The 24599-nt window shown below is 39.9% G+C and overlaps 1 protein-coding gene and 1 long non-coding RNA gene across 2 annotated transcripts; one reads left to right on the top strand and one right to left on the bottom strand.

The window, feature by feature from the left end:
* wls (Wnt ligand secretion mediator) lies at positions 1-22724 on the top strand. Its single transcript, XM_040022149.1, has 12 exons — positions 1-272; positions 4056-4328; positions 8978-9102; positions 10127-10288; positions 10873-11009; positions 13782-13950; positions 17329-17426; positions 19955-20018; positions 20620-20763; positions 20908-20991; positions 21102-21270; positions 22003-22724. The coding sequence occupies exons 1-12, from the start codon at positions 167-169 to the stop codon at positions 22110-22112; spliced, it is 1641 nt and encodes a 546-aa protein (XP_039878083.1). The 5' UTR covers positions 1-166; the 3' UTR covers positions 22113-22724.
* LOC120727706 lies at positions 15936-24578 on the bottom strand. The gene is made up of 2 exons (XR_005694580.1): positions 24466-24578; positions 15936-16322 (listed from the first exon to the last, which is right to left on the bottom strand). It is a non-coding gene; the product is annotated as an uncharacterized LOC120727706 (long non-coding RNA).
* Between the last annotated feature and the right edge of the window lie 21 nt (positions 24579-24599).

Below are 24599 nucleotides of genomic sequence, written 5' to 3'. Positions count from 1 at the left end.
TGTGATTCCTGTTTTTTCCCTCCTCCTCCTAAGTTGAAAGGCAGGAGCAGAGCGGTGGGGGCCCAGCTTGCCTTCCTACTTGCAGTGGATGCATCGCTTTCTTCTCCTTCCAACATTACTGTTTCTCGCTCGGTGGTGATATTTTCAATCCAACATTTCCTTCGCCATGGCGGGGGCTATTATTGAGAATATGAGCACCAAAAAGTTGGTGATAGTGGGAGTTATTCTGCTTTTGTTCCAGGCGTTTGCCTTCATGGTCGGCGGTTTAATTGGTAAGTTGTTTTTTTTCCGTTTTCCTTGCCTCAATTTTATCTGTACTTTTATTACGTGCTTTTTCAAGCTAACGTCTGTGTTTGTACGCGCGTGCTCGCGGGTATTTAAAGGTTAACGTGTATAAAAGGCTAAAACGGAAAACTTTTAAGTTGAGTTCGTCGCTATTTACCTTGATAGGAGCGGTAATAAACGCTCCCGGTGAAACAAAAGACGAAGGGCGCTAACTTTTAGCCGTATTTTTTTTACCTTTCGAGACGAAATGGCACCTCCGCTCTAAATCTCTGCTTTTGTTTCAAGGTGTTCGCTGCCTGCGTGCCCACAACCAGTTGGCTTCGTTTCTGTGCTTAAAAATAACGCAGAACATCACACTTTTAATGGGCTGTTTCAACACAGAAAAGCTCTGGGATACCTTTTTTTTTGTTTTGTTTTTTTCTTTTCCTTCCCTCGACTACTTTGATCCCAACTCGAATGTTCTCCTCTCCCTCTTCTCCCCCCTCCTCCCCGTATATAATATCTGCTGTGTGGGGGCCCCCAGGCAGCATCTCTACCTTCCTTTCATTCCTTCCTTCCCCCTGCGTTTGTCTCCCCCTTTTTTCCTCCCCAAATCCCCACGGCCTCGCAGGCAGAGCATTAATGTTTCTCCCGTCTTCCACGAGTTTCATTTGCATCGAGGCAGACATGCACAGACCTGCACAGAAACACACATACACGCGCAGCTGTCAACGTTGCATTTTTTTGCCTTCAGGTCTGTATTGGAGTTGCTGTCAAGTTTCTTCAAATCCACCCACTCAAATACGCGCGCACAAGCCCCACCAGCAGTGCAACAGCACGGTCGATAGAAGTTGGGTCCATGTGAAAGATGCCTGTGTTGCTTTTAGAGTCTGGAAACCACCCACCAGCCAGTCCCCCCTCTCCCTCTCTCTACATGGCTGATAAATTAGCCTGTTTGGTTCATTCCTGGCTGAGATGGTTTTAATGAAGCCAGATTCCTTTGTGTTTGCTCGGTGGCCGGGGGCGGCGAGGGTAATTGAGTAGAAAGGGGGTTTTCTCCCCTTGTTTCCCGACAAACCCGGGAACACGGCATGGGGTCAGCGGGCTGAGGGGATGGCCATTATTCTGGACACACTGGGATAGAGACTGGAGGAGCTGGTGTGCCTCTGGACTCACGGGGTCACTTGATAATTGAACTCCGAGGGGATCCAGATAACTGGGTTTAATTCACTCCAGTGGGTCGTCCTTGTTGCTCTGTGTGCATTTTAATGTTTAATTTCAAACAGCCTTTAGCACAGATAAAGATCCTTGAGGTGGAGTTTTATGACTGTGCGAGAGCCTATAGGTGTGTAAACCGTGGCATCCGCCCTTTAGCTTTTGGTTTGGAGTGAGCAGATATGTTTAGGTGTTCAGATAAGTAACAGGATCTTTCTGGACAGGTGCACACAGTTTTCTTCCCTCTGTGGCTACTGCACCTTTGGACACGATAAAAGGTTGAAAAATACATCGGTCTAACAGCGTTACCACTTATGAGTTGGTGCTTTCTAACAGTAGAGATGGAGAAGAGAGCTTTGCATCGTCTTTGAAACACCACTAATCTCTTTTACAACCTGGATGTGAAAACTCAAAGCTCTGAATGCTCATCCTCACGAGTCAGTACTTCCTACAAGTACCCTAGACGGTGATTACAGCTTATGGCACCATACTAGGAATTTTAGTGAGAGCTTAATAACTTCCCAGTAGTTCTTTCAGATTTGCTCAGCATTTTGCATATTTATCTTAAAGTGTGAGATTTTTTTTGCATATCTTTTGATTGAAGCCATTTCAAAGTTTTATCTGCATGATTTGAGTCCACATCCTGCTTGTTATAAGCCAGTATTCAAATCAAAAACATTTTTGAGGCATAAATATGTTTTTATGTCCTTTGTCCTAGTTTTGACTTTCATAACTCCCAGGTACCCATTTGTTCTTTTATTCAGTCTGTCGGTGGGAAGTGTATAAAGAATAATAATAATAAAAAAAGAAGTTAAATCTGCTTGCTTTACTGCTTGCTTCAGTTCAAGTTTAGTGTCTGACTTATGGCTCTGATTTTAAGTTTGCATCACTGCAATGTAGTGCAGACCTCCTGGCTTAGGTTTTCAGAGTTTTTATTGTATGAATGAAATTATTTGAAAAGTTGAGGCCATATTGTACTAATGAAGAAAAACATCGACTTTCAGAACTACTTTCTGTTCTGATGGCATCTTAATATGGTTTTTGAAAGGCATACTGGTAATCTTACTGGGTCAGACTGCATAACATTTACTTATCACAGTAAACAACAGCACAAGGGTGTTTATCCTTGTTTTATGTCTGCTTTTCTGATGCATCTCTGTGAGTTGCTCAGAAAAAAGTGTATGTTGAGTTTTTACTAATTCACGTTACTTTTAATACTTTTTCATATCAACCTAAGTCAGTACACGTGAGACCAAATTGATTAAAAAAACACAACAACAACAACAACAAGGTTGGGGGAGCATGAACAAAACTGGAGCATTTCTGTCCAGAAACTAATATCACTAGATTAAGTGTGTATGTGACCCTATTGTGAGACTGCTGGTCTTAATGGGACTGCTGCTAACAAATCGTTAACAGGAAGTTGTGTAGTTTGATGCATTCAGTTGATTCTAGTATGTGAAATGCGTGCTCCGTGACCAAGCATCAAGATGCATCTGTTAGCGTCACCATATAAAGGGAGAGAGTTAACACTTGTAAACATTTAACGCAAGAGTGGTAACTTCTGTAACTACTTGACTTCACAGATGGGCTGATTAGATTCCAACAGCAAACGACTTTCAGTACTCTTCTGTTGGTTTATACGCTGCAGGTGAATGATTTCCTACAAAGTGGTCATTTACAGCTGTTTGGATGCATTTTTTTTAAATCAATTTACTAAAGAGTGTATAGAATGATTTATTAAAATGCTGCCAAATTATAATCATCAGAAAAGTTTGACCTCACGTGTCACTACTGCTGTGGCAAGTACTGTGTATTTACATTGGCTCTTTGTGCTACTTCTGTGTGTATGTCTGAGCTATGAGGAGTATAAATACAAAAGTGACCTTTGTCTGAGCCGGTAATGTATAAGGGCTTGCAGGTAAATGCTAAACCACTATAAATCTAACAGATTCACTTATTTGCTGATTGTCCCGCATCATTTCCTGAATTAATGTTGGGGTTTTTGGGGGCTTTTTGTTTTGTGTGTCTACACCTTCACTCAGACCTTTCAGGTGTCGTTCACATCAGGCCTCTAGGTTCTACAACAGGGTGCCAGAGTTTCTTTGCTGTCATGATAATGGCCGTTTTTGTTCTCTTACAATAGTTCCTGTGAGTAGAGACTGCAAACAGCAGTCTTGTCGAGCTCATGAATCTCAGTGCGTAAACACTGTAATTGGTGCCTGAGAGCTTTCGGGAATTTTCCCTCCCTCTCACTTCACAGACAGGGCCTTGCTTGTAGGCATTTCCTAAACAGTGTAAAAAAAGTAATTACCAAAGTGTTTGTACTGATTTGGCTGAAAGTCAAACTGGCAACTGTTCCTAAGATCTTAACATTGTCCTTGAACAGTTTAATCTGCAGCACTGAAGACTGATGTATTATATTTGGGCTAAAATAATTTCATGCGATTTGTTAGTTTGAGGGCAAATCTGGCATGGTAGGACCATTTAAAAACAAAAGCAAAAACAAAAAAACAAAACTCCTGCAGTATTTCAGTTTGACACTTAGTCTAACCTCTACCACTTTGTCTTTCCAGCTCCCAGCCCCACCACAGCAGTGCACTACTTGGCCACAAAATGCGTGGATAAACCGAACAAACCGCAGCAAACAAAATGGTTCATGCCTTGGGGCCGAAAGGAGTGTGATAAGATCCGGTCGTTTGATGAAGCCATGGCCAAGAGGATCGAGGCTAACAACATTGTGTTTGCTGTCCACATTCCTCTTCCCAACAAGGAGATGAGCCCGTGGTTCCAGTTCATGCTGGTCATTCTGCAGTTTGACATCGCTTTCAAGATGTACAACCAGATAGGTGAGAACTAAAGGTGTCTTATGGGTTTTAAAGGAAAATAAGGGATGGGGCAACATAGCCCATGTTTTGTCTCAAGGACATGGCTTTTTTTTTTTTTTTTTTTTTTTTTTTTTTTTGCATGCCACAAACTTTGTCAATATTTTGTCTCTGTGGTATTTCTTGCTTTCACAATCTGAAAAGAAACTATTTACAGAGGCTCTGGACAAAGTTAACCTCTGAAATATTCACAACTATTGTAATCTCAAGTCACCAGCGTTGTAAAAGTCAGCTACAGCTAATCTTTTTCAGTACAATTCTTCTTGTTTTCTCCCTCTTTCACCTTCCCTGAACACTCAGAATTCCTCAGAACGTCTACCTTAAATGTATGGCACAGAAAGGCGGCAAACAAAGATGAATGTCTTGCTGTTTCGTCTCAAAAGCCTCGCAGATCTCAGGGTCTTTGTCAGTCACTGTTGAGGCAGGTATTGGTGTTGGTTGCTTTAGGCCAATTACATTTCCTTGTTTTCCATACATCTTGGATATTTCAGTATCCCAATTCAAACTCTCTTTTTTTTTTTTTTTTTTTTTTTTTTTTTAACATAAGCTTAGATTGATAAGGATATTGCCCATGTGTAAGCTGTTTGAGATGTAATTGTAATGGGTTAGGGAGGGAAAAAAGGTTGAAATTTGTCATTGGTTTTGTTTATGCTGCTGATCCAGGCTGCCTTTTGATGTCTTCAGTCTCCCACTGGAAACTTTTTTTTTTTTTTTGCATCTTCTCCTAATTTAAAACAACATTGTTGTGAAGTGTACTAGTTCACAGCTCTATCTGCAGCATTCTAATAATGTGTCGAAGTACTTCAGAGGAGGGGGAGAAGGGAAATAACTAGCACCTCAGAGAAGACAGGGTTTGGTGTCATGGCAGGGTGCTTAGAATCCTCAAAGAAGGGATTAGAGAGGATGATGAGAAAGTCTAATGAGAGTCTGGATCACCAGCAGAGTCTGGGGAAGTCGATTTGAATCTCAATGAAAAATTTTCTTCAAATGGATGGCAATGCATAGCAAAGTATTTGAATGTCAGGTTGAGTACGATGGGAACGTTTGATGTAAAGAGGCTTATCTAGACTGACACATGCTTGTCAGCCTTAATACAATCCATTGTAGGCCAGCACACTCAAAGGTGATGAGAAGTATTTGTAGCAACAAAGAGGGCAAAATACCTCAAAATCTTTGCCTTTCTGGTCTGGCTTGTCTGAACAGTCATGGTACAGTGGCGTCCTACTCATCAGCATCCCTTACTTGCTCACATTCTTGGCCTCGGTTGTGTCAGGGGGCTTTGGGTTGTTTACTGCCTGGCTGTCTGACAGATGAGTCAGTGATTCAGCCTGGACCACAGACAAGGCTTTTTGCCAGATGTCATCGACTCATTTTGATCTTTCTAAGCTATGCCAGGTGCTGTGAGAACAAATGGATGCAGAAGAAGCAGAGTGCCACATTTAGTAGAAATCGGGTAGTGCTGGAAAAAGCAGGAATCTCACCTTGAAACGTAAAATAGTTGACAATTTGAAACCCTTTTCTAGTGTACAACATTATTGCCTGTTCCGTTTTTATCCTGAGGAGGTAAGCTTGAAACTGGAAAAAATAAGAGGCTGGTAACGAACAGCCTGCCTAAATTGGCATAAGCATTGCGTAGTGTGAGGCATTTTTGTGTCTCACATTACGGAAAGCTCTTTAATCTTATAAAAGAGGAACAATCAGGTAGTCAAATCACCGTTTTATGTTGTCTGGCGCAACTTCTAATATTAAGCCATGTCTACATTTTTATTCAATAAAACTTACTGCATAAAACAATTCATTGATTCTGATTTCATAAAATGCCAGTGAGCTCCCAATTGAAACGCTGGAGCCACTTTGTTAATCTGCCGGTAACAAAATACCGTGAGGGTTAAATCCCGAGTAGAGCAAGCTCACAAAGGTGGGTGGATTCTGTTCTGCTGGTGTATGACGAAGTAACACAAGGCCATCTCTTCCTTGACTACCTTATCTGTGTAACAATGTTCATCCCAGAGAAGAGCGTCACCCTTATTAACCACTCCACCCACCTGCCCCACTCCACCCAGCACCAAGCACCCCCTTTCTGGCCCAGGTCCAGCAATAACACAGCTGTTGAGGAGGCTTAGTTTCCGTGGCAATGGCTGCTGGAGTGGACTGGAATGTTTGCATGAAGCGAGCTGACATTTGAGGGCGGCCGGCTCAACCAATGGCAGAGGGGAGGGCATTACAGAGACAGTCGGCTGCCAGTTTTCATCTGGCTCCCTCTTCTTCTCTCTCCCTTCTTTTCCTTTTTTCCCCCCCCCCCCCTGTCTTACAGCAGAGGCCACCGGGTTTCTTTCTCTTCATTCCAGCTTGTTTCATAACGGCACAAGAGGCTCTCTGGAGGGCTGGAGGAGAGAACACTTGGCTTTGTAATGTGATCTAAAGATGCAGCTTTAATAGCTTGGCTTTGGATCTTTTTGTTGGATTCACTGGGCTGGGTTTTTTAAGGTCTTGTTGAAGTTTGGGTGTATTAGGAAGTAACCTTGCTATGGTTACTTTGGAAGGAACCATATCGAACACGTGGATATTGAGAAATAATCTTATTAATACGAGTGTTTCAGAACTATTCCAGATTTGCAGGACCACTGTTTAACACGCCAGTGATCTGCACTTTACATGAATTTATACCAGTTTGAACTGTACCCTTTAATGACTTTTTGATGCAAATGCCGATTGCCAGTGATTAAACTCACTGATTGCTTCTTAAACGTTCTACAGATTTTGACACATACAAGAGAAAAAAAGCTAGGCGTCCACTGCTAAGAGCATTTGGTGGCTATATACTGAAAAAGGCCGTGGCTGTCTGTCACCACGTTTTAATTTTATCTCATTGCGAGGATGATAAGAGGCAGCAGGTTTGTGCAGTGACGAGGCACAACACACGTCAAAATGCAGACGTGTGTGTGTGTGTGTGTGTGTGTGTGTGTGTGTGTGTGTGTGTTGTGTATTATTCAGAGCCTTTTTTGTTCTTTCCATCGGGAAAAATGTTTCTCTCTGTCTTCTTTATTATTGTCAGGATTGTCTTTAGAGTAGGGCTGGGCCATATTATACCGTTCACGGTAATACCGGTATAATGTTAGGCAACGATAGGAAAATGAAATATCGCGATAGAATGGGAGTAAAATGCGCATGCGCAGTGTCTTTGTTTTCATACGCACATGGCCGATTGTTGAGTGAAACAGATGAACCAGAATTGGTTTGTAAAAATGGTGCAACTTCCGTGATATGGAACTGGTTTGGTGTTTGTCCGTCAGATACACAACAAAGCACATTTTTTTTGCAGAACATACAAGCGGCCGTCATTATTGTCGTATTTTTTCGGACTAAGATGCTCTTAAATCTGGGAGTAATCTGGGTCCTAAACTCCATATCTTCAGGTCAAACAACACTGCAGCATCACTGAGAGTTAAAAACTGTCTAAATTCTTTCATCTTTAATAAAACGATCAGCATTGCTGCTTTACCAGGTGTAACTATAAAGTTTAACTTCCAGGCATCCATGAAAACAAAAGTTATTACATTTAACGGAGTTAGAAGTTAGCAGGAAGCTAGCGGAAGTTAGCTTGCTAGTTTCGCTAGTTACCTAAGCAGGATATTTCATGTTCTGACTGAGAGATTTCTGAAAAAATTCAAACGTACAGCTCTGCTATCACTTCCAACATAAATGAAGACAGAAAACTAAACAGCAGTGACGTTTGTAGGGTTACTGAAGTTGGGCTAGCTGGTATATAATGATGTGCTACGTGATCGCTAGCGACACAGCTATGTTAGCATAACATAAACCGTGAAGCTGGAGGACCAACACTAACACTTTTCCACTTATAAAAGTTAACGTGAAGGTTCCTCATGGTTAGAGACAAATGCAATCGCATGGCAGGATGCTGTAAACGGACCAAACTTCAGTCAGAACAACTGACATAATCCATCCACAATACGAGGTTAGTCATTAATATACTGCAACAACATGGGAACAGAGCAGCTGTGATAGAATACAGCATTAATGAATCAATGGTACAGAAGTGGAGGAAGCAATTAGAATGAGTTTAATAAAGTTTGATTTATCTGACTGCTTTGTTTCGCTTAATGTGCCTTATAATCCCGTGCACCTTATGGTACGAAAAATGCGTACTGCACACTGCAGTTTAATGTTGCAAAGCACCCCTTTTTAACTTCAGTGGATATTATACATGGTTATGCTCAGGATATGTCAGCCCATTTCTACTGGAAATGCCTTTTGGTTAAACTTTCAGCAAGGAATTTGCATTTGCACTGTTACATTTTTATAAAGCTTTAATGTACATAAAAACCAGCTTCTTGTTTAAGTGAAAATAAATGGAAGGTTGTCTTTTTGCGCTAGTAATGTTGTGGAGTTGTATTTTGTCTCGCATCAATTATATCGTCAGTTATATCGTTATCGCAAATTTTCAAATATATATCGTGATAAATATTTTTGGCCATATCGCCCTGCTCTACTTTAGAGTATGTATATCAAGTGTTATATTAATGCAAAAGCAACTTCTTGTTGTGGTGATTATTATTATTATTATTATTATTATTATTATTATTGTTCCCCAGAGGATGGATCATTGGTGTACATTGACGTTGGCCTGGCCTACAGAGATGATATGGACAGTGAATGGACAGAGATGGCTCACTCCTTCGAGCAGAGGAAACTCAGCTGCAACTTCACCGCTACCAAGGTAGTTAAGACTGTAGCTCGACTTTTAAACTACAAAAGCTTGCTCATTTTATTGACTTGGCACACAGAGCCAAAGTTGTGTCATGTCTGGGCTTGCCTCTGTCCTGTAGCGTCAATAACTCAGTGCAAACTTAATTTCTCTGCTGTACTTAAAACAAATTAGTAGTATAAGTATAAAGTATTTTAGAGGTTTAAAGTACAGCTCTGTCTGCCCTGCTGTTTTTACAGACATGTCTGAACTAGATGCAACACCCTTAATTTACCCAAGAACTCGGTTCTCCTCTCTGAATCATATTTAGTTGGTTATTGTCTAGCAATAAGGGGTAATGGGGTTTGTTAAAGGTGAGAGCATAACTCTTGAATAAGGAGAGGTATTATACTATTTTTCCACAACTGCTGTTAAATAGAAATATAAAGCAATATGGTACAAAGCTTTTATGGAAAAGATACTGTTTAGGTATTAATTGCAAAACTAGATGGATAAATTGCTGTACTAATAATGTAATCTTTTTATCAGCGTATACAAGAATGATCTGTAAAGTTAAGTTAGTTTATTATATTAGTTTATATTATGAATCGCATGGTTTCTGACTCCAAAGTCTCTTCATATTATGAAAAAGGTCTGTATCATTAGCCTTAGTGAGAATACCCAAATTTATGACCTAGTGAAAAAGCAGACTATTGAACCCTTGGTAAAAAAAAACTGGCCCAAGGTACAGCATCCCAGGTAGAAATGTTTATATTATTTTAATATATTTTATATTGTAAAGGCTTCTGACAAGTTACATGGTTAAATTAGTTGAAAACAATCAATGAAAACACTGCCTAGGCTATCTTTGTGCTTACATTTTTGTGGGAAAGAAGAATGGAAAATGCTCTGTATTTACTTACACTGCTGCCTCAAAGCTACATTCAGCTAATCTTGTGGATATAGTCAGTTCCAGAACTGTTGATGCTTACCTAAAATAAATTCAAGTAGCTTGTCTCTTTAGGTAAATGTGTTTTCAAATGCTTGTTTACTCCAGACTCACGAGAATGAGGGCCGTTACTACGAGTGCGACTTGCTACCTTTCATGGAAGTGGGGAGCGTGGCCCATAAGTACTACCTCCTCAACATTCGCCTGCCTGTCAACGAGAGGAAGAAGATCAATGTGGGAATTGGAGAGATCAGAGACATCCGACTTGTTGTAAGATTTCACAATGACATGTCATTACCCCATTAAACTCACACAAAAACACATGCATCAAATACAGTATGCTGGGCTTTAAAGGGTTAAGGGATGTTCTGTTATAGCCCTTTTCCACTAGTACCTACTCTGCTCTGCTCTGCTCAACACGCCTAAGTTTTTAGGGTTTTCCATTAGATGGTAGTACCTATTATCAGGCCTTTTTTTAAGCACCTGCACAGCAGGGACTGAGGCTATCCAAAAATATACGTCAACAGACTGCATGCCACGGACTGGTTAATCAGCAGCATCACTTGATGAGTCATGAGAGCGTCGCCTACACAAAATCAAAAATGCAATTTTTGAAACCCAACAACAAAGGAAATGACTGCACAAAAAAAACAATACATTGAGCAGCAGGTATACCAACGCCTTGACATCCTTCATTATTGTGCTGTATGTTTTGACCCCCACACATTAAAAAAAACACAAAAAAACTGAAATGGAGTGAGGTTGAATCACATTGAGCCAAGTAGGTATTAGTGGAAAACTGCTATTAGCGTTACCGTGCACTGACACTGATAGCGTTTCTTTTTGCTCATCAGGGAATTCATCAGAACGGTGGCTTCACCAAAGTTTGGTTTGCCATGAAGACCTTCCTCACACCCAGCATCCTCATCATCATGATCTGGTACTGGAGACGCATCACCCTCATGAGCAGACCTCCTGTCCTGCTAGAGAAGTAAGGCCCCCTCATTATCAGCATCATAGTGATGATCTGAAAAAAGTGCAACTTTTCTTTTTACATTTCCAAATAACACTAAATTTTGCTGCTGCCATCCACCTTTCTCTTCACTTCATCCATCTACCCTCAGGTGACCAGTGATGAAGATTCAAATAATTGAATTAACTGTGGCTCAGTGATTACAGATAAATGATATGTTGAGGACCTGCAGTAATTGTTAGATGATAACACAGTAGCTCAGCTTCAGCGCATGTACTAGATGAAAGTACATATTAACTATGGATGAAAAGAACAAGTAGGTCATACTAGCTGTGTACAGTATAGGTCACTGAGATCAGAGGGTGTTATTCATCAAGCGTCTGAGGAGGAATGGTATCTAGGAATGTTGGTATTTCGCACTTTGCTTTTTAACTACTGAAAATTCAATGAGGTGGTGTAAGCAAAACAATGTGGGGAAACATGAGAAATCTTCATGGCTGTTTTTGTATATTCCAAAAACCCCCTCAAATATTTGTATTAAATCTATAACCAAGCCAAGTCGATGAAGGTTCAAGCAACACATGGAGGCAGTTGTGCTGCCCTGTGAACAAGTTGAAGTCATGCTCCGAGCCCAGTGTTTGTCTAACCCCCTGCCGTGGAGAGAAGACAGATCAGTAAGAGGCAGCGTTCTGCGCCACAGGAAAAGCCAGGCGAAGCGTGAAACACGTTACAAAATCTGCAAGCTAGCACTCAGCTGACACATGCTGCACACACGCATTTAGGAACGGGAACACACCCGCTACCGGGACACACACACACACAGTGTATCTCTCCTTCCCTCTGTGTTTTCCAGCTCAAGGCTCTTATTCCCAGATGACCAGCAGGCTCTCAGGAAGTGCGAATTGTACCCTATTTGTGGACAGTGGATGATTTTTTCATGCTTTAAAAGCTTTACTAGAGTCTCCTGCCATGCTAGCCCACATAGGTGTCAGAATGGTAAACCTCAGGCGTTCTCTAAAGTTGTGAGGAGGATGGATGTGAGGGGGAACACAGGATAATATGAAACATCTTTATTTTGTCATTGGAAACATGTGCTGAAAATGTCAACTCCTCAGGAACGCAGCAGACATTTTGAGTTGCTACGGCAGAAAACAAATGATAATGTTGATGGTTGCTCACATCTGTTGCCTGACATACTCAAATGCACTTAAGACATAATTCATATTATTAGTTACACCTGTACTTTTCATGCTGTCCCATGTTAAGTAGGGAAAAAAATGTCTGCCACTTCAGTTTTACAAACTTGACCCTAACCCTTTGACTTTTTTTCACACATGCGGGCGTATGCAGGTCCCAGTTCTCCTGCCTGTGTCGATGGTGCCCTGGACACATTCCATACATACCGGTCTAATGTGGTTTCACTTTGTTCACTTTGCAGAACTGTCTGGCGTCAAATTGCTTAGAATGTGTATCAGATTACTTCTCTTGCCCACAGTGTTATCATAAAGTGTTTGTACCCATCTATCTTCTGTAGCTCTGTTTTGCCCTCTTATCTGTCCATTTACAGTATTTGTTTTATCAGCTGGTCACATGCAGGGACCTGTTGCAAGTTGCTAAGAAGATGAGCCTAATTTTCTCTTTCTCTGTGGTGATTGTTCTCAGTTCAGTGGACTCTAGATTTCATGAAACAGATATTCAAGGTCTAGCAGTAATGAGGCTGTTTAGGTAAAATACATGATTTAGAAATGCATAAGTCAAGCTTCTGTGGGAACATGCTGTGGTTGTAGCTGAATGGGTAAGCTAATCAATGTCCTGAAGTCTAGTAAGCCTGGTTAAGTAAATGCTCAGCCTAAAACAAAAAATGTATGTGTGCAACAGTTTTAGTCCAGATACAGAAGTTTATACTTTTTTTTTTTTTTTTTTTTTAAGTTTTTTTTAAAAGTAACAAATAATACTTGTTGGGATGTAACTTTATAAAAATAAAAACACACTTCAGGATGAGAATGTCTCACTATGATAAAGATGATCCAGATCATTTGGAACAGCCAACCTCAGAAGGCAGTAAATCCCACTGGGAGTCCTACTTCCCCAGTCTTTAATTCAAATTCAATGAAATGTTCAATGAAACTTCATTTATATGCCACCATATTCGATGCGTCAAATGAAAACCAGGCTAGTTCAAACTGTTTTTTTTTCCCCTTCTTTCCTAAAAAATTCAAAACTTTTCAATAAACATGCAAAAAACAGATTGAATTAATCTTCTATTATATCAATTTTAACATGAAGATGTCAAACTGTGTCCATTCAAAAAAAATCAACACAACAGGCTAAAGATGGAAACGACTCCAGCATGACTGCGGTGGAGAGGGGTGGGAGGTGTGGGAGGTGCAGCGGTTGATTGCTGACCCTCCCAGTCAGCAATCAACCGCTCATAGCCCAGAGGTTTGCGAGACAAGAATTTGGGTCAAAATGATGTTTATATAACTTTGATACATTAGAAAGTGTTAAGTACAAAACACTTTTTTTTTTTTTTTTTTTTTTCCCCCCCCCCCCCCCCCCCCCCTCTGACATAGTTTTGAGAGAAATCTATAGACCGCGGAGTTTAGATAATAAACACTGGAAATATCGGAAAGTCCAGTTGTTCTTGATTGCATCATCGCTTAGATCTTAGCTGAATTAACCGGTTTACATCTTTTGGTGGCTTTTCCTACGCTGAGTCACATATTATTACATAAGTCATCAAAGTAGGTAATGTTGAATTTATGGTTGTTGTTTTTTTTGCTTTCCTAGGGTAATCTTGGCTCTAGGAATCTCCATGACATTCATCAACATCCCAGTGGAGTGGTTTTCTGTTGGCTTCAACTGGACATGGATGCTGCTTTTTGGAGACATCAGGCAGGGCATCTTCTACTCTATGCTGCTCTCCTTCTGGATCATTTTCTGCGGGGAGCACCTCATGGTACTGTACAAAGCTCCATTTAACTTTGGTCTTGTGCATGGTTTTTCTGACTCGCTATTGATCTTACTTACAGTTTCTTAATCTCACTTTTATTTAAGTATCCTGAATTATGGTGTTTGAATGAAAGGATGATCGGGCTCGGATAAAAGCAAGGACTGCATGCATGCTCAGGAGAATGCCTCAGCTACTGCACACTGTCTTCTCTTCCTCACTCCAGCCCATATTGATGTAGGAAAATGCAGAGCACCATGCACTTGCATGTGTAATCACAGAGGACTTGTGCAGATTATTGTTTCTTGATCCTACTCTATGCTTTCTCAGTGTAAAGGTGTATTTATTTTGAAGTACATCTTGCATCCCCATATTCATCACTTGCAAGACTTGACTCTTAATTTATATAATTTCCTTATTTCTCAGTTTAATTAAATAATAATATATTTTTTTGAGTGAGTGTTCATCTTAAAGAAGACCCTTAACAGCTAAACAGAGAACTGTTAACTGAAAGCTAGAGAACAAGCAAATATGACAGATGTGAAGAGTTCAATTCAGTGTTTCATTATATGCATATTTGTTTGGGTTTGTTTTCAGTAATGTCAAAAAACCCCACATGGTTCTCATGACTTAAAGCTTTGTTCTTTGAATAAGGACAATAAAACTTGAGTCTTGTCATGGGTTCATGTTAAAAACCTACACGTCACATTATAAAGTTTGGAAAAGTGGTTTTGCCCATTTTATCTTGTTGTCATTTTTGTCCAGGAAACACAGTTCTTTGAAACATTGGTTCTGGGCAGAGAAGAATTGAAGATGTGTGATCTCTGTGTACCAGCCATCAAAATCTTCCCTGAATTTTTCTGTCATCCCACAAAAGAATCACAGGTCATTTTTATCTGACGTCTGTAATCTGGCCTGGATTGAGGCAGTCACGGAGATGATCAGACATCAGCTTTTTTTTTGGTCACCTGAACACAGTGACCATTGTCTTGATGAGCTCCATGTCTGCCTCAGACAGGTTCATCGTCTCTTTGCCCCGCCTCAACTCTCTGGACTGTAGCACAGCAGGCTTTTCTCCTGTTGGCTGGCTGGCTCTGCTCCACTTGTTTTCGTTGGCATGCTAAAGCCTCTGCAGCAATGTCACATCTCTACCTGACACACCTGAGCTTGTACGTGGTGTGGTTCCATGGCCTGTTCTTAAACCTGGTTGCTTGTTCTCAAGGTTTTGCTCTGTACAACCTGTTTATTCTGTTCATTATCTAATTTTGCTGTATGTTAATGTGTAAAAGTTCAAGACAGTTTTGCATGACAGCCGTGATCTGTGCTTGAGCTGATATGATTAACAATGTATGCACAATCACTGTATTTTTCAAATGGGTTTTATCAGATATTAATAGAAGGGAACATCATATTTTAAAAGTCCCCTGTTGGATCAGAGACTGGTACATTTTACATGTGTGATGCAGATGTTCAGTTGCTCTTGTGAGATCAAAAGCTGACATTTATGGCACTTCATACATTCGAGGCTGTGTTTGTGTAGGGCTCATGTATTTCCCACCTTGTCATACAACAGTATTGTTCCTCCCATTGACAGATGACTTTGGTGAGACTACTAGAGAAGTTTTATCCCAGTACCCGCCCACTTTGCATAAACAAAGTGTGTGTGTGTGTGTCTGTTTATTAATTGCACTGTAACACATAGAGACGCCAGCAAATCACTATACAATGCTAAAGTGTTTGATCATGTTGTTACAAATTTGAACGACAGAAAGATTCAGACTGTTTTGTGTACATGAAGATTTTTCACACCAGGCATTTTGAATAATCAAAACAGAAAAAGATGGTCAGGTGACTATTACATAATTGATGACTCCGTCTTAAAAAATTCCATACATTAGACAGGTGTGCTTATTATGTTGCCAAACAACTTCCAAATCCTTGGTGTTGGTCTCTGCAGATATCACAGACTTTATTAATTACACTTGTCCTTTTCGTGCTATTACTCATCCAAGTATCTGCTGCACAAAAGTTTATTAGATCTCTCCCTGTCAACATCTAATAGACACACCTTTTGGCATCATTTATAACCTCTGGTGTGTATTAACTCTGAACTCTTTCAGCTTGGTCAACTTGTGCTGAACATTAAACTTCAGTCCTTTCCCAATGCTTTCTTTCTGGATTCAAGTAGCTTACTCCCTTAACTACTTGAAGACATTCACGTCGTCTCCTTAAAGCTCTTCTTGTGGCGTGATACAGCAGGATCTCTTCATGTAAAGCAGCATGATGAGCCTTTTGGGTCCTTCTGCAGAGAAGTCTCAATATTATGATGGTGCCTGTTGATATTTTCTTCTTCATCTTCGTCTTAATCCTGGGTACAGTGTCTGGACAAAAGTATTGAGGAACACCTCTTAATCTTTGAATTCAGGTGTTTTCAGCTCAGTTGCCACAGTTGTATAAAATTAAGCACCTAGCCAGTCAGTCTGCCTTTACAAACATTTGTCAAAAATGGGTCATTCTAAAGTGCTCACTGAATTTGGGTGTGGTTATGTAATAGGATGCCAGTGTTGTAGCTCAATCCTTTTTTTTTCTTTTTTTTCCCCTCCTTGACATTCAGTGATCAACTGTCAGTGGTATTATTGCACTTTAAGTGTTTAGGAACCATAAAGGTGCTAGAGTGGTTACAGTGTGAGGTTATGGAGTGCTGAGGCACAAGTTGTGTCGCCAAGTCACAAAACTATGCTGGATAACTGCACAGGTCCAAATATCCTCTAGAATTAATCTTTAATCTGAGTAATTTATCACAGTGCTATTTCAGTAGTTACGTCTAAAATTGTTTTACTAACAAATCAAAGAATCTGTACTTCTGTTTGTCCTTCACCTGTCTGTCACAAATCTACCTCACACTCACTGAATGTACTGCTAATGATCAAACACTACACTACAGTGTAGTGTTTGATGTTGTTCGGATGAATATTTGGTATTTTTCCTATTTCTTGGAAATCAATGGATGGAGCCTGTTTCTCCTGTGAACAGGCGTCATCAAATGTGAGATGTCACAGGTCAGAGAATTTTGCAACTACTGAAGCTTGATTTAGGTCTTCGTAGTATCAGAAGTTATCATAGTTTCTAAATTACCCTCCACTGACTGTGAGATCTACATTTGCTGGCTAACATGTCTGTGACAGTGAGCACAGACATTAGTTGATTTTTAAGATCGCAGTCCAGTCAATCAATCAATCAGTCTGTCACAAATAAAAAAACTCTGAAGATGGTGTGTTTATAAAAGGACATCTGTTTAATCTATAGCATGGCCATTCCTCGAGAAGGTAGCATGCAGTAAGTGATGAAATGTGAAAAACATCTGTCTGTTTTGTGCTTCTCTTTCAGGACCAGACAGAGAGGAACCGTTTCTCAATTTACTGGAAGCAGGTCGGACCTGTCGTGTTTGGTTCCTTCTGCCTCTTTATCTTTGACATGTGTGAGAGGTGAGACTAAGTTTCATTAAACACAGTTTTAAATAACCATATTAAAACGGAGTATGTCCATTGCATTATAGAGGTGCGTTTACAGCAAACCACGGACGGTATAAAAGATGGACATAGCCACCGTGACCTCACTCATTGGTTGGCAAAGTCTTGTTTATGAACTGTTGAACTGGGCGTTTTTTGCTGTCTCTGTTTGGAAACCAGACGTACAGGGAATGGATTGATTTGATTACAGCTGAAGACAATGCATGCTCATTGGCTACTGATTTGTTACTCACAAGCTGTTAGCCAATCGATATACCCTAGATCAGCGGTCCCCAACCCTAGTCGTTTGGCTGCGAGAGTTGAGGCCCGGGGGGGAATTTCTGGAATTTCTTTTTTTTTTTTTTTTTTAAATTGTTTTTATGCTTAACTTGGTTTCCCTGGGTCTTTTTCTGTGTGTTATGAATAAATCTTCTTTTTTTTTTTTAGTACCGGTACTTGTTGTTGTTGTTTTTATCCATGACACCTTAAAGACCGGTCCGTGAAAATATTGTCAGACATAAACTGGTCCGTGGCGCAAAAAAGGTTGGGGACCGCTGCCCTAGATAATGCCCCGTTTTAACTCTAATGAGCATATTCTATGCAAGTTTTGTGATTTATTTACATGACACTATTGAGTCCAGATACTCATCAGGAGACTATATACAGGGAGTGCAGAATTATTAGGCAAGTTGTATTTTTGAGGAATAATTTTATTATTGAACAACAACCATGTTCTCAATGAACCCAAAAAACACATTAATATCAAAGCTGAATGTTTCTGGAAGTAGTTTCTAGTTTGTTTTTAGTTTTAGCTATTTTAGGGGGATATCTGTGTGTGCAGGTGACTATTACTGTGCATAATTATTAGGCAACTTAACAAAAAACAATATATACCCATTTCAATTATTTATTTTTACCAGTGAAACCAATATAACATCTCCACATTCACAAATATACATTTCTGACATTCAAAAACAAAACAAAAACAAATCAGCGACCAATATAGTCACCTTTCTTTGCAAGGACACTCAAAAGCCTGCCATCCATGGATTCTGTCAGTGTTTTGATCTGTTCACCATCAACATTGCGTGCAGCAGCAACCACAGCCTCCCAGACACTGTTCAGAGAGGTGTACTGTTTTCCCTCCTTGTAAATCTCACATTTGATGATGGACCACAGGTTCTCAATGGGGTTCAGATCAGGTGAACAAGGAGGCCATGTCATTAGTTCTTCTTCTTTTATACCCTTTCTTGCCAGCCACGCTGTGGAGTACTTGGACGCGTGTGATGGAGCATTGTCCTGCATGAAAATCATGTTTTTCTTGAAGGATGCAGACTTCTTCCTGTACCACTGCTTGAAGAAGGTGTCTTCCAGAAACTGGCAGTAGGACTGGGAGTTGAGCTTGACTCCATCCTCAACCCGAAAAGGCCCCACAAGCTCATCTTTGATGATACCAGCCCAAACCAGTACTCCACCTCCACCTTGCTGGTGTCTGAGTCGGACTGGAGTTCTCTGCCCTTTACCAATCCAGCCACGGGCCCATCCATCTGGCCCATCAAGACTCACTCTCATTTCATCAGTCCATAAAACCTTAGAAAAATCAGTCTTGAGATATTTCTTGGCCCAGTCTGGACGTTTCAGCTTGTGTGTCTTGTTCAGTGGTGGTCGTCTTTCAGCCTTTCTTACCTTGGCCATGTCTCTGAGTATTGCACACCTTGTGCTTTTGGGCACTCCAGTGATGTTGCAGCTCTGAAATATAGCCAAACTGGTGGCAAGTGGCATCTTGGCAGCTGCACGCTTGACTTTTCTCAGTTCATGGGCAGTTATTTTGAGCCTTGGTTTTTCCACACGCTTCTTGCGACCCTGTTGACTATTTTGAATGAAACGCTTGATTGTTCGATGATCACGCTTCAGAAGCTTTGCAATTTTGAGACTGCTGCATCCCTCTGCAAGATATCTCACTATTTTTGACTTTTCTGAGCCTGTCAAGTCCTTCTTTTGACCCATTTTGCCAAAGGAAAGGACGTTGCCTAATAATTATGCACACCTGATATAGGGTGTTGATGTCATTAGACCACACCCCTTCTCATTACAGAGATGCACATCACCTAATATGCTTAATTGGTAGTAGGCTTTCGAGCCTATACAGCTTGGAGTAAGACAACATGCATGAAGAGGATGATGTGGACAAAATACTCATTTGCCTAATAATTCTGCACTCCCTGTAATTTCTTTTTTCAAACCACAATACTCACTCCTTATTTGCAACTGCTATGGCTAATTGTTGAAAATTAGTTAAATGTACTGCATTGTACCAGTATTTTTCTTTTCCATGGGTTGTGTGTTATCATATTACTCCTTTGAAGTGTGTGTGTATGTATGTATGTGTGTGTGTATATATATATATATATATATATATATTAAAAAAAAAAATAATAATAAGATTTCTGTCATACTTGATGTTTATTTTTTTTTTATTTATTTTTTATTTTTCTCCTCCTTAGAGGTGTCCAGCTGAAAAATCCCTTCTACAGCATCTGGGCTTCGGACATAGGAACAGAGCTGGCTGTATCCTTTTTATGACCAGATGTTGAACATTCATTAGGGAGAAATGATGACAGTGGAGACCCTATGGCAGAGTAAATTACCAAAGCATGACTTCTGAGTTTAGCATGAATAAACATTTTTATGGTTGATCTTCTGCTTCATTTGTTGGAACAGATTAATTTCTTCATTGATACTATGCCAGCTTCCAAACTGCACTTGGCTTCTGCACAAACTGGCAACTGTATTCTCTTGACTAATATGATGATATGAAACATTCAGTTATGCCATATGTGCATTGCTGAGGGTTCTTGTGTTTATGTGTGCATATCCATTTTTGTTTGCTTGGCGATCTGATTGATGTAAAATTCATCAGCACACAACTTTTTTTTTTTTTTTTTTTTTGGTCACCTTAGCTGCTTTAAAATATATTATACAATGATCCATAACTGCATGAATAGAGTTGTGGGTTTATGAGTATAACTTTATAAGTTTTTCACCTCAGACATTATTGTGAAAATGTGTTTTGTAAGTTTAAATTTGTGGAACCTTTTCATCTATTTTCACTATTAGTAGTACGACTACTACTACTACTACTACTTACTTCCTTGACAAGTTTCCTTAGATGGCTTTCATAATTGTGGCAGGGATCTGTGCGTGTCTCTACTTTCTCTTCCTCTGTTTCATGGTTTTTCAAGTCTTCCGCAACATTAGTGGCAAGAGGATGTCCCTCCCTGCCATGTCTAAGGCCAGACAGCTTCACTATGAGGTGCGTTTCTGCGGTTTAGTTAGTCTGTCGTGCCAGTGTGTTTAGATCTAGATTCTTTATTATCTTACACACACTAATGCACTCCTAACAGTGTTGTGACGCTTAATGTTTTCTTACTAAGTAATCCCACTGTCATCATTTTAGGGTCTGATTTTTAGGTTCAAATTCCTCATGCTGGTCACTCTGGCCTGTGCTGCACTGACAGTGATCTTCTTCATCATAAGTCAGGTGAGTCTCATTCATAAAGTTACGAAATCTGTTGTGTCTCAGAGTAAGGGCCAGTTACGACATTGAAAGGACAAAATCATTAAAAATGGTCTCTCTTGGTTTTGGTCCAGGTGAATGAAGGTCACTGGCACTGGGGAGAACACACGGTGCAGGTGAACAGCGCCTTCTTCACTGGCATCTACGGTATGTGGAATCTGTACGTGTTCGCCATCATGTTTCTCTATGCACCGTCTCACAAACACTATGGAGATGAGCAGTCAAGTGGTCAGTGCATCACTGGTAAGTACACCTTTCTACTTGCCTTATAATTAACCTGCTTTTATTTATTTATTTTGGTCTCTAAAAATTAAAAAATCATGGCAATAAATTATTGATAAGGCTAGTTTTTATTGCTTGCTCCTAGACGTAACCCCTTTCTCTTCATTGTATTAAAGCTGAATTTTATTAATGCCCCCAGTAGCTCTTACTTCAGTCTAATAGAGAGCAAGTATCTGTCTCCTCTTGTAAAGCTGCCTATTCATCCAAAGTTTGTTTTTTGGAGTGAGTGAGAAAGGCTTGATTCCCAGGGGAAAGAAGGGTCTCTTTGGCCTGAGAGTGAGATTCTAATGGACACCAGGCTTCCTTCCAGGCGGAAAAGAAGGGAACAGTGAAGAGAGGGGGTGGGGCGAAGAGCAAGGAAGTAATGAAAACCATCCATCCATCTCCTGACGTCAGTGGCATGAGAGAGAGAAAAAGAGGGTTTGAAGTTTGGAAGCTTTCCCTGAAGTGCGTCAAGGGGTCTCATGGGAGGAGCAGCTCTCTCCAAGCTTCACTCTCCATGTTTTGATTTACTTTTTCAGCTCTCTAGTTTCACTTCTGCTTTGCGCAAGCTGAGAGTGTTTATGTAAATGAAATTCAGCTAAAGCAGCTTGATATGCAACAGACTCCTGCCTGCAGTAATGTAAAGTTGGAAAAAGCCCAAAAAGGACTAAAGATGTCCTGAAAAATGTGATGATGATGTTTTATGTGCAGGTGATGGCGGAGCGAACAGCGGCGAAGACCTCCATCTGACCACAACTATCACGCATCTCGATGGTCCCACTGTGGTCTACAAGATGACTGGCAAAGAAGCCCAGGAATAGATTTAACACTGTTACGCAGACTCCCATCTACTCTCTGCTCCACCACTGATGTATATGTAATCAAACAGGCTTCCTCTTTATGTCTGAAGTGGCTCTAAAATGGGATCGACAATCCACCTTGCATGCAATTACCATCACCCCGAAATTGCTCTCTGGCATCAAACCACGAGGTTGTTTAAAAGCCAGTTTGTTCCCAAAGTGTCTTTTTGTATTTGTAAAGGCTGAATATCAGCACTCCTATCAGTCCTGTTCATTTCACGGTGGAATTTCTTCTCACATTTCATACTTTATTGTAAACTATGTGGTGTTTGTTAATGTTGCACAATACCTTTCACACAAAGTCTGGTACTGAAAAAGCTGCTTTACAGGGAGACAAAAGCAGTTCTTTGTGGCGTGAGCCGCTGTCGCACTCCTGTGCCATTTGTTTTAAAAACCTGAGCTGACGAAGACCGACTGCAAGATGTTTTAGACACGTGGTTTGATTTTCTGCTTTATTAGGGGGCGTTTTCTCATTGAAGGCGTTCAGAACCTGTCACAAACGTATGTGTCATAGAAAGTAGATCATATGGAGTACTGCTGTCACAATTAGTCATTCAAGTCCTTTTAAAAAAATAAAAATAAAAATAAATGAAAAAAAATATATATATATCTATCTCACTGGGGAAATGTACAGACCATAGCCACATTGGGAAATGCATACTGTATGTTTATTTGGTTACAATGTAGATATCTATTTTTCATAAAGTGCTTATTTTCAACTTCACAAAATATATGCATCCAGCTCTATCAATATTTTTGAAGTTGATTGTAGCCTATTACACTTTTTTTTTTTTTTTTTTTTAAGTTTAGTCTCTTTTATTTGCTTTTTATGCTGATTTAAATAAAAACTTTTACTTAATGTGTGTATTGTTAAGACTTTTTCTTTTAATTCAGACCAACCAAAGAAATAAAAATGTGTTTTTGTAAAGGGTTTTAATGCATAAACTGTTGGACACCTCTGCTGCACACAGAAAGGAAAGAGTGCGCCTCAGCAAGGCTAACAGCAGAATGACAGTGCTGCTTTCACTTTTGTCAAGTTAGCTGGAGACTTTTGGTGTAACAGGAAACAGATTCAGTGTTTATTCTAAACATTAAGAATAAGGGAAAATCTTTACTGTGTTTCATTGAGAATTTTCTTGCATATCTGCATGTTGGTCCCAGAGGGAACGTTGGTACTCTGAATGCAGCTTTCTGTGTTGCTACTACTGAGTATATCTTGATTAGAAATTTGCTTTCTGGGTTATAGTTGATGTAAAACCAAGTATAACTGTTTAAGGGGCAACAGAATATTTAATAAAAAAAAAAAAACTGCTCAAAATGCGGTGAATAGTGTTTTTCAGTAGTTTTGGGGTTTTTTTTCTGTGTAGTTTGTTACCAATGTTTTGTTTTTCTTTTTAATCCTTATTTTTTTACATTAGTCTTTGTTACTGTTGATGTTTAATTTGGTGTTTTTAAATAATATGCTGAGTATTTTTTGGTCTTTTTGTTTTGTTTCGGGGTTTTTTTTTTGTTTTTGTTTTTGTTTTTTTTAGCATGCATGTAGCATGATTAAACACGTTCAGAGTAGGTAATACAATACAGACAGAACTTTTGAGTTGATTCTCTCATATATACTAACCAGCTGCGTTATTGTGGAAAAGCTGCTTATATCTAACCAGCCATTCCCATGTCATCACACCGAATGCATTAGGCAGGTAAACAGAGTCAAGGCAACATTCTGAAATACAAACCGGACAACAGAATAGGGAAGAAAAAGATTTAAGTGACTTTGTGGTTGTTGGGTGTCAGGCTGCTCTAAGTAGTTTGGGAACTGCTGATCTACTAGGATTTTTCCACACAACCATGTCTTGGGGTTTACAGAGAAAGGTTTGAAAATATCCAGAAATCTGGATTAAAATTGTCTGGTTAATGTCAGAGGACAATGGCTAGACTGCTTCAGGCTCATACTAGAAGAATATCTCTAAAGGCACCGCGCACTGAATTCTAAAGCAAACAGCAGTAGACGGCCACCAGATATCATTCCCGTCAGCTAAAGACAGAAAACGAAGGCTGCAATTCACACAGGAAAAGGGAATCCACCAAAGCACTAGCATGTACCTAATAAAGTGGCCCGTGACTTTAGACTTCCAATTCTCAATGAATATTTACACCAGGACCTCACTGACTAAAATATAAACCATTTCCCGTGTGCTTTAATTTTATTATTTTTTTCTAATTAAGAGAGTGTTTATTAGAAATGCATTTCTCGTTATCTGTGGCAACCGATGCAGAAATAACAGCAAATTTACATTTAAAAGGCCAACTTTACACTTACCTTTTTAGATTAAATTCGATGTAATAATGCAGTAGCTTAGACTGCTCGACTTTCATTTTATTGTGAAATTTTACGGAAGTCGCGTCTGAGCGGTGGGTAGCTTGAAGCTGGCGGTCGTCCTGCGTTTCGGTTGG

The sequence above is a fragment of the Simochromis diagramma genome, unplaced genomic scaffold, assembly GCF_900408965.1.
Source record: "Simochromis diagramma unplaced genomic scaffold, fSimDia1.1 OVJJ01000205.1, whole genome shotgun sequence".
Lineage (NCBI taxonomy): Eukaryota > Metazoa > Chordata > Actinopteri > Cichliformes > Cichlidae > Simochromis > Simochromis diagramma.
The sequence above is the reverse complement of the archived record's forward strand: the minus strand, read 5'-3'. Positions and strand labels throughout refer to the sequence as shown.

Coding starts and splice junctions, on each gene's coding strand:
- wls (XM_040022149.1), top strand. CDS start 167: ATGGCGGGGGCTATTATTGAGAATATGAGCACCAAAAAGTTGGTGATA. Junction 273..4,055: donor CATGGTCGGCGGTTTAATTG/GTAAGTTGTTTT, acceptor TTGTCTTTCCAG/CTCCCAGCCCCACCACAGCA. Junction 20,992..21,101: donor TCTTCTTCATCATAAGTCAG/GTGAGTCTCATT, acceptor GTTTTGGTCCAG/GTGAATGAAGGTCACTGGCA.